We start from the raw sequence: 9903 nt of genomic DNA on the forward strand, positions 1-9903 counted from the left end.
GTCTCATTGTTTTCTTGCACTCCCCCATCTGCCTGTCTTATCCATCTGTCATCTCTTGTCATATACTTAAATTGTAAGCTCCTTGGGGCATGGACTTTTTTTTGTTCTGTGTTCCCACAGCATCTAGCGCAATAGGGTCTATGCCTAAGGCTCCTAGACACTATGATAAGTGGGCATTGCAAGTGGGCAATGGGAGGCTGATATAATGGGCCTATTGACAGCTCAATTACAAAAGAGAGATGATAGGAAGAGAGACAAGGTGGGTGGCATAATATCTTTTATTGGACCAGCTTCAAAGGAAAGAGAGTAGGCACCTGACCAAAAGAGCCAATGGGAAGGCTAGAACATTTTAAAATTGTGGGGAAAGCCTTCCTTTTTGTTGTTCTTTGATTGTTCTCCGGAGAGAGGGAACAGAGCAAAGTCAGGGCTCTGACTATGCCGTAAATAGCTTTTTGCCAGGTATGGAAATCATCAGATTATACCTAGAACTACTCAAATATGTAAGTAGATTAGGAAATGTCTGGAAGGACGTGATTAGGTTTATTTCTTTTATTTTCTGTAAGGCTTGTGGACTCCTCTGTGCTAACCCCAGATGCTTTTGTTTTGCTTGTAGCCTTTAAGCTGAACCTCAAGAAAGCTGTCTTGATGCTTAATTTTTGTAATTGTTTCTTTTAAGATCTAGCAAAAAGCCTAAGTTTCAGATGTATTTCCTTTCTTTTTGTTTTTAATAAAATTTACCTTCTTTAAGAACAAGATTGGATTTTTGGTATCCTAAGAGGTTTGTGCAAGTTGTTTGATTAGCTGGTAGCAACAGCTAATTTCCTTTGTTTTCTTTCTCAGTTCTTCCCCAGACACAGGATGAAAGGGTACCCCACAAGGAGGAATTCCCAAGTGTACCTTCCTGAGTCCCAAGGGGTTTTTGCATTTGGGGGGTAGCAGGGTTTACCAAGCTAAGGTCAGAGAGAAGCTGTAACCTTGGGAGTGTAATTAAAACCTGGAGTGGCCAGGATTAATTTTTAGAATCCTTGTGGGCCCCCACCTTCTGCACTTGAAGTGTCAGAGTGAGGAATCAGCCTTGACACATGGTCAATCCAATGGGCTAGGAAAATGCTCTTTGTAGCAGCATTCTAAATGGATGTGAGTGGGGCAAAATCACATTTGTCAAGACCCAAGAAGAGCAGCATGTTGCAGTAATCAACACATAAGATGATAAGAGGTTGGATGGGAATGTTGGCTGTCTGGATATTCAAATCCCTGTTCCAATAAATATTTATACAAAGTAGAACAACTTCAATAGGACAAATTGAGTTTCACTTGCCAGTAGCCCAGAGGTTAAAGCACTCAGCTGGGAATTGAAATACCCAGGTTCAAATTCCTGGTTTGAAATCAGGCAAATCGGAAACTTGGACCTGGACTTCCTATAAGCAAAGTAAATGGCTTAACCACCCAGCTATTCAAGGGAAGAAGGAGGATGTTCTCTCTTTGCAAGTCGGCTCAAAGTTCATATGTTCCAGCAAAAAGATTCCATTTTGACAAATCTGCTTTTTAGATTAAAAACTTTAATCAAAAATGCAGATTCATCAAAATGGAATCGTTTTGCTAGAACTTACCAGTTTTGAGCCTACTTGCAAAGAGAGAACACCCTCCAAGTTTGATTAAAAACTTTAATCATAAATTTCACAATCATCTCCAGTATTTATGGTCTTCAAATGGTTGCACAATCAGATGGTATTAGTTAACTTGTTTTGTGTCATCCCAACTTGTGTTATATGATATCTGTTGCTAATTAAAGCATGTTAAACTGTGAGTCATTCTACAGCAGACTTTATGAAACACCCTATTAACCATATAAACTGAGAAGCCTGAAAGATGTATACCGAAAGCAGAGCCTGACTCTTGTTACGCTAAGGCTGGAATGAGGATAAGAATGAAGAGCCTTCCATTTTTGCTGTTACTATATGTGGCATTTTCTTATGCGTTTCCTGTGTTTCCAGAAAAAAACAATGAAGGAGAAAATATGCAGCTTGTACAGGTAACTTCATTTTCTGAATATGAGATGTGCTGAGCCCTTTCCATTTAGGTTTTAAAGCATCTGCAAGTTTGAATTGGTCAAGACATTGTTATCCCACGAGAATTCCCTGCACAACCATACACAGATCTTTTAAGCACACTTTGCTAAAATGAATAAAAATCAGCATGAGCAGGAATTGTCAAGTGATTAAAAAAATGGAATGTGTGGTCTGTTTCTATTTAGCCAGATTCCTAAGACAAACAGCTGCTGGAGCACATGGAAATCAGAGGCATGAAAGCATAGTGTACGAATAATAGTGGTCCTAAGGTAATTTTTTTAAGATCTAAAAAAAGAGTTGTAGCATTTATTTATTTATTTATTTGTCAGGAGTATCTAGAGAAATTTTATGAGCTTCAACCAGATCCAGAGCATCTAGCATGGAGAAGGAGCACTAGCCCCATGGTTGAAAAAATCCAAAAAATGCAAGAATTTTTTGGGTTGGAAGTGACCGGAAAGCCAGATCCTGAGACTCTGAAAGTGATGCAGAAGCCCAGGTGTGGAGTTCCTGATGTCGGACAGTATGGTTTCATTCTCCCAGGATGGAAAAAAAAGCAACTGACATACAGGTAATATCTATATAATTTTTTCTTGTGTTTAAAATGTGGTTCTCATCTGAAAAGTAGCTCAAAAATTATCCTGTGGGTATTCTTATTTATTTTCTTTTAAAAAACTTTCATAGCAAGTGCGCTCAGTTAACCCTGCCAGTCATGCAAATACACCCTGGACTCAGGGAGTCTAGCTAGGTATTTTACCTCTCGGACATAATTTCTAGTAAAGATTCTGTAGACCAAATATGAGCCTCACTTATGCTCGTTACACCCCTATTGTCTTCAAATGATGTAATCACTGGCAACTTAATATTGTCTCCAACGTCAGTAGATATGACTTTCAATGCGCCCAAGGAGAAGATCTGTTGAACAGCAGCCATTTTGACAGGTAGAACAGCTCTTTAAGAGGTCAGATATATATGATAGAACATTAGTATTATAAATATTAGAGATGGAAAAAACAAGTTATCGCATTCCTGGCACACAGAATCCAAAGTGAGTTTTGAATGCTCAAGGATCATTGGTCAGGCCTCTCTTTGTATCTTATAGTACAACATGCTGTCATTAGTGTTATGGTTTATGCAGATAAACCATAGGTATTATTATTACAGAATATGCATCTGTTTCTTTATTCCTACAGAATTGTGAATTACACTCCAGATATGACACAATCTGATGTGGATAAAGCAATCCAGAAGGCATTTAAAGTGTGGAGCACTGTGTCCCCACTGATTTTCACTAGGATATATAAAGGGATAGCAGACATAATGATCGCTTTTGGGACTGGAGGTACTGTAATAACTGTATGGAACTGATAAGATGAATTTATATTGTTGCCTACAGCAATGATATGGTGCTCTAATTTTTTTTCAACAAATTTCTGTTTAGCTCATGGTCACTGTCCCCGTTATTTTGATGGACCCCTTGGTGTTCTTGGCCATGCCTTTCCACCTGGCAATGGTATTGGAGGTGATGTCCACTTTGATGAAGATGAACACTGGACAGAAGGCTCTGCTGGTAGGTCAAGAAGGTCTCTTGTACTACGTGTTAATGATACCTTATTGTAGTACAATGTTAATGTTAAAAATAATTAGGATATTAAAGATCTTCCTCAAATTTCTTTCATAGTCCTGCTTGAAAAAAGATTGTAGCAGAAGGGTACATACTTCACCGGAGCAACCTGGTTTGTTTAGAGTGGGGTATCCACAGTGACAAGTGGCCTTGTCTACACTATAGGATGGAACCAGTGGTAAATGTTCCAAAGGCATAGCACTCTCTTAAGCACCAGCAGTAGAGTGTGTCTTTGCTAATGCTGTAGCAATAGGGGCCACTTCAGTTTTACCCATGTCCACACAAGAGCTGTAGTACATTTCTGCAGTACCTATCACACGGTTTCTAGCATAGCTCCCTCAAGTAGTGGTTTCTGGGATATTTCAAAAAGCCTTTTGGAATTCCCAGGGAACCCATAGGAAATTGTGAAAGAGGTTAAACTCCCAGAATCCTCGGGGGGAGCTCACCTTAACCCCCTAGTTCCAATACAATTTCCTAGTCCTTTTCTTACGTTCCACACCAGGCAGAGTAGAGACTCTGTCTCTCTCTCATATATAGGTGAGTGTCCAAACCACTAGGCTATTGAATATTCAAGGATGGCCCACTCTCTTTTCCCTCTCTCTCTTCTTCCATTCCTCCCCTCCAGTGAAAAGTTTCAGAAAGTCTTGGTTTCATTCCTCAATGGAACAAAAAGAAATGTTCAAACCTCACATTTTGTTTGCAAAATGGAATTATTGTTTTCCAGCCAGCAATGCCCAGGAGATCTAGGTTCAATTCACTGCTCTTCCACAGACTTGTGATATTGGGCAAGTCGCTTGACAACTCTGGAGCTCAGTTTTTCATCTTTAAAGGAGAGATAATAATTCCTCCTTACCTCACAAGAGGTTTGTGAAGCTAAATCTATTAATGTCTGTGAGGCACTCAGATACTACATTGATAACTATAAGCATCAAGATAACTGAGCAAATCTAATTTCTCCTGTTTGTTGAGCTGACATTAAATCAGAGTAAAACCAGAGCTACCTTTGTCTGATGTGTTTTATTGGGGGATATTTTAAATAAACCATGGACCTAGAAAAATTCTTTTTATAAAAGGGAAAACATTGAGTCAACACTATTTTATAAATATATTTTTATATATATTTATATATATTTCCTGCCCAAAATGTGTGTACCATGTGTGCAGGAAAGAAAGTCCCATAGAACTACAATTTAGTGTTTCAGGCATAAATATGAGTATTCCTCTTATTCTAGTCCTCCTACTATTGATAGTTCTGAATCACCATACAATCAGGAGTAGGTAAATTGGGAAGCCTTTCCTGGCAATTCATCAAAACTTCTCCCACGCTCACCTCCAGCTACCTACTGACTCAGCTCATCTAGTTTCAACAACTACAGGTAAGAGCCAAACAGCCATCCCTTCTTGACTCTGGAAGAACATCACCTTCAGGGCTTAAATTCTCATAGATGATTTCCTGAAGCATCCCTCCACCCCCATTCCTCCTATTCAGGGCTCCAGGTTTCAACTGCGGAGTGGGGGAATCTTGGGGCTTTAACCCTATGGGGTATGCTGGGGCTCAGGGCTTCAGCTCTGTGGGTTGCACCAGGGCTCGCCCCACAAATTTGAAAATATTTACCGCTTTGGACAGTGCTGGCCAAATTTAAGCCCCGACTGCCTCGTTTACATAACATGTTTCATACTATATCCCAGCACCAGTGGTTTCAGGTATATACAGCGAGGCCATAGAACCACTAAGATCCTCTATAGCACTTGTGTATTGAGCAGTAAGCTGGACTTTCCAGTTGCAAGCCTGTAGACACAAATACGTCTAAGCTGTCTTGCACTTATGCTTTTTTTAGGGTTCAACTTGTTTCTGGTTGCTGCTCATGAGTTTGGCCATGCATTGGGTCTCTCACATTCCACTGACCGTGGAGCCTTGATGTTCCCAAATTATGCCTACATCAACCCCACTGAATTCCTGCTCTCCCCGGATGATATTAATGGTATACAAGCCATTTACGGTAAGTAGAATCCATCTCCTTAAAAAAAACAGAAACAAACTATATCTCAAAGTGAAATCATTTTAACTAATTATAGTTCCATATTGTTCCTCTGTGTGTGAAATACATGACTAACCCCACACATTTTTGAATATTCTTTTTAAACTGCTTTCCCTAGGACCCTCACCTAACACCCCGGATGAGCCAGCCAGACCCACAGCACCTAAAACCTGTAACCCTATGGTCTCTTTCGATGCTATCACTACACTGCGCAGAGAAGTCATGTTTTTTAAAGACAGGTAAACCCAGTCCCTCTTCAAATGACATTAACCTTTGTGCGGACATTTCTTTTACATTATTTCTTAATGACTGAATGCAACAACGTGCTCCAGTGATCAACATCATAGATAGATGGATTGAAAGAAAGCAAAGGAGATTTCAGAATTAATAACCCACTGAAATAAGAAATGTTTTATTGTTAACAGTGAAGTTATTTACAAACTCGCCTACTTTTATACTAGAGGTGAAGTGAGTCCTCTGGCAAGAGTTGCTTGTCTTTCCCAGAAAATATCTCAGGCCCAGCAAAGTCTATGATTCATCCCAAAATAAGCAGATGGTCAAATTTAGTTGTGAGATAAGTAAATGCTGCCATCATTTGCAAAGGAATGGTTATGCTCTGTAATGCCTCTTGAGGCCAAATTCAGTTCTCATTTATGCCTGTACAAGCCCACAGGCAGTGGGAACTCGTAAGTTAGCAGATCAGAATCAGACTCATTATTTTGTGTGTCTCGGATGCTCTAGCTGATTCTTTCATGCTAGAATGTGGCACAGGAACTATCTAATCCCTCATCTAGTCCTAATTTATATTCTTAGTCAGTCAACACCAAGGGTGGACCAGTCAACAAAAGGAGTTTTTTAGAAGTAGTTGACATATTTGGATATTTGACTGCAGCAAGTGACAGAATTTTCTTTCCCAGTATGGCCAATATTTTACTTTCTGGCATGGTGAAATCATTGACTGATTAATAGAATGCACGTGGTATCCTGCTAGATTCCCTTGACAAGAAAGAGGTTATAAGTCCCATCACTGTTTACAGTCTTATGAATATACAGAAATGTATGTGGGTTTATTATTTACTGTGAAAATTGTATCATATTTAAATCAGGCACATATGGCGAGTTTATCCTGGTAATTCAGAAGTTGAACTTGAATTAATTTCTACATTCTGGCCTTCTCTGCCATCTGGTATTCAAGCTGCTTATGAAAATATTAAAGATCAGATTCTATTTTTCAAAGGTAAAATATGTATGGTTTTCTCTAAATTCTTCTTACATGTAATTTTTGGGAGGATATGGGAGGAAAGCACAGAGTGTGTAGTGTTTCATTGTGCACAATACCTATACACCTGGAATACCTATGTCAACGGGAGGATTTTCCTACTGATGTAGGTAATCCACCTCCCCAAGAGGCCATAGGCAGGTTGATGGAAGAATTCTTCTGTTGACCTAGTGCTGTCTTCACAAGAAGAGGGAGGGAGTAGTGGGGAGAGGTAAGATTGGTATAGCTACATCTCTCAAAGGGTATGGATTTCTCACACCTTGAGAGATATATCTACACTAGTGTAAGTCCTTGTATAGACCTGCCTGTATAGAATGAACAATGACAGGCAGTTTCACCTAGTTTTTCTTACATGGAATTTCCTGAATTCTGCTACTGTGCAGGCCCATGCATTACTTCCACTAAGCAAATGCACTTGGGTTAGGGTGACCAGACATCAAGTGTGAAAAATCGGGATGGGGGTAGGGGACAATAGGAGCCCATAAAAGAAAAAGACCCCAAAATTGGGACTGTCCCTATAAAATTGGGGCATCAGGTCACCCTAACTTGTGTTTGTTTGACTTGTCATAAACCACAGGTGAAACATTGCAAATCTTGTTGTTGTTTTTAACAGGGAATAATTTCTGGGTTATCAGTGGGTACCAGGTGCTCCCTGGTTATCCTAAGAACATCAATACATTGGGTTTCCCAAGGAGTGTTAAGAAAATTGATGCAGCTGTTTCAAATAAAAACTCAGGAAAAACAGACTTTTTTGTAGGTGACAAGTATTGGAGGTAAGATCAATGGCTAAAATTTTTGCTTTCTGGTTGACTTCCATACAACCTTCATGTGTGCATTTAAAGATAAGATTTGCCCTTTAAATATTTAGACAGCTAGGACACTTTGATAAGGAATATATTTTAATTTTCAAGGAAAGCATTTGTTTAAATGGCTCCTGAACTTAGAAAAGAATATACCTTTGCTTCTCTTTCAAAGACCTGTTTAACAGGACTGTTAATACAGTACTCTGCATGTAGATTTCTTTTGGTGCACTGTACAAGACAATAAGAGTATTCAAGGAAAATGGTAGAAGCCTTAACACTTGGGACTTTTACAAATAACGTGGACAAAAAACTAGAAAATGTACAATACAAAGCAATCCTCCGTTGGCAGGGAGATGGACTGGATGGTCCAACAGGACTTTACCTTCTCTAACTTGTGTACTAATAACAGTAAATTGAGTCACAGTGTAGGCCTATGTCTACTCTACGAGCTGGACGTGCGATTCCTCTGCTCGCATACACAGACTTGTGGTTAGCTCTTGTTAAGAGAGCATAAGAATAAACAGCTGTGTAGTCACAGTAGCATGGGTAGGTGCAGCGGAAACATGGCTTAGCAATGGCAGATACAAATTCACCTGGAACCGATAGGTACAATGAAACTAACTGTCCTTAACACTCCATGATTTATCTGCTTTGTATTGGATTTTCAGTACATTTAAGCCAAACCCTGCTCACCTAATTCACAGGAGTGCCTTTTAGCACCCAAATAGAAGAGAAATAAGATACAGGCAGATAAGATAGATAATAAACTAGTCATGTGAGTGGCCCATTATGCAAAGCTGGTCATTCTTCAGAGATCCCTGCAATAAGTAAGGACCACGGTATGAGTCAAAGAGGCTTTATCATCATTGTGTATTTCCTTAGTCTGATGATTCAAGTCAGCCAGACTATGTTCATTGAATTTACAGTTGTCTGTGATTTCCTATTGTTTGTATTTACTGGGGAATAAAGTTAATCATGTACTTAAGTCTTTGCAGGATTAGGGCTTAAATTCTTGCAAACCCATTCCACCCTGTTATATCATTCAGGTACGAGGAAAGCAGTCAAACCATGGAAAAGGGCTATCCAAGACAAATAACAGATGATTTTCCAGGAATTGGCAAGAAAGTTGATGCTGTTTTCCAGCATAAAGGTACGTGGAATGAACTTTCAAGTGGAAGATTTGCACTGCTGTAAATTTCAGAAGGATTAAAAATATTATTAGTCATTATTATATTAATCACATTATATGCCATTATTATCATTACCTTGCTAAGAGCAGAAAGTAACAAGAGGTTTTCTGTGTATATGGAAGATGTTATTTTGCTATTGTCTCCAGCATTATTTGTTAAACAGAGCTACAAATGACTTGTACAATATAATCATTCCTCTTACTTTTATTTCTAGGATTCTTCTACTTTTTCCATGGATCAAAGCAATGGGAGTTTGACCCAAATACAAAGAGAGTTATTCGTGTGATGACAAGCAATAGCTGGTTTAACTGTTAACATTAAACATTATTATATGCAACTTAAGAAAATAAATTCTAGTTAGCTAGCTTTCTATAAAATAGCCATCGCTATGATATCAAAGCACCTAGTATTTCGGAAAGGCAAACAGGTTGTTTTTTCATGAATGTCTACAACCTCAGTATTGTTCATATTTAGTGTATGTCCAACAGTCAAAGCAGAGCTATGGTCTTTGATTTCTTTTCATAACAAAGTATGACATATTTATGTGTGTTTTATACTCTGAATGGATTTCCCACTATCTTGGAAATAAAGTGTTTTATACTTGGTATAAACTGCCATCTGCTTCATCTGTTCATGACACCTCACATTTCTAAAACAGAAAAGGTCTGAAGGACTTGACACAAATACACTGAATATATTTTAAAATTATATATCCCCATTTTTTCACTTTTTCTTTCACCCCACCTCTAAGCGCCTGCCTTGTTCTGTCCATACTGCCAAAGCTCTCACCCAGGCTCTTATTGCTTTGTCTCTTAACTTTGTCATGATCTCCTCTTTGGCCTTGACAGCTTCAACCTACACCCTCTCGTATCAAATTGGAATCACTCTCCTGGCTTGTTGCT

At 38.9% G+C, this 9903-nt stretch overlaps 1 protein-coding gene across 1 annotated transcript; it reads left to right on the top strand.

Moving 5' to 3' along the window:
• Positions 1–1808: 1808 nt before the first annotated feature.
• Positions 1809–9599, top strand: LOC116814902 (matrix metalloproteinase-27-like). The gene is made up of 10 exons (XM_032762868.2): positions 1809–2032; positions 2399–2637; positions 3260–3408; positions 3508–3636; positions 5529–5690; positions 5848–5968; positions 6836–6966; positions 7622–7781; positions 8858–8961; positions 9216–9599. Exons 1-10 carry the CDS (start codon positions 1916–1918, stop codon positions 9314–9316), a joined length of 1413 nt encoding a protein of 470 aa, XP_032618759.1. The 5' UTR covers positions 1809–1915; the 3' UTR covers positions 9317–9599.
• The last annotated feature ends 304 nt before the right edge of the window (positions 9600–9903 follow it).

The sequence above is a fragment of the Chelonoidis abingdonii genome, chromosome 1 (genome assembly GCF_003597395.2).
Source record: "Chelonoidis abingdonii isolate Lonesome George chromosome 1, CheloAbing_2.0, whole genome shotgun sequence".
Classification (NCBI taxonomy): Eukaryota; Metazoa; Chordata; order Testudines; family Testudinidae; genus Chelonoidis; species Chelonoidis abingdonii.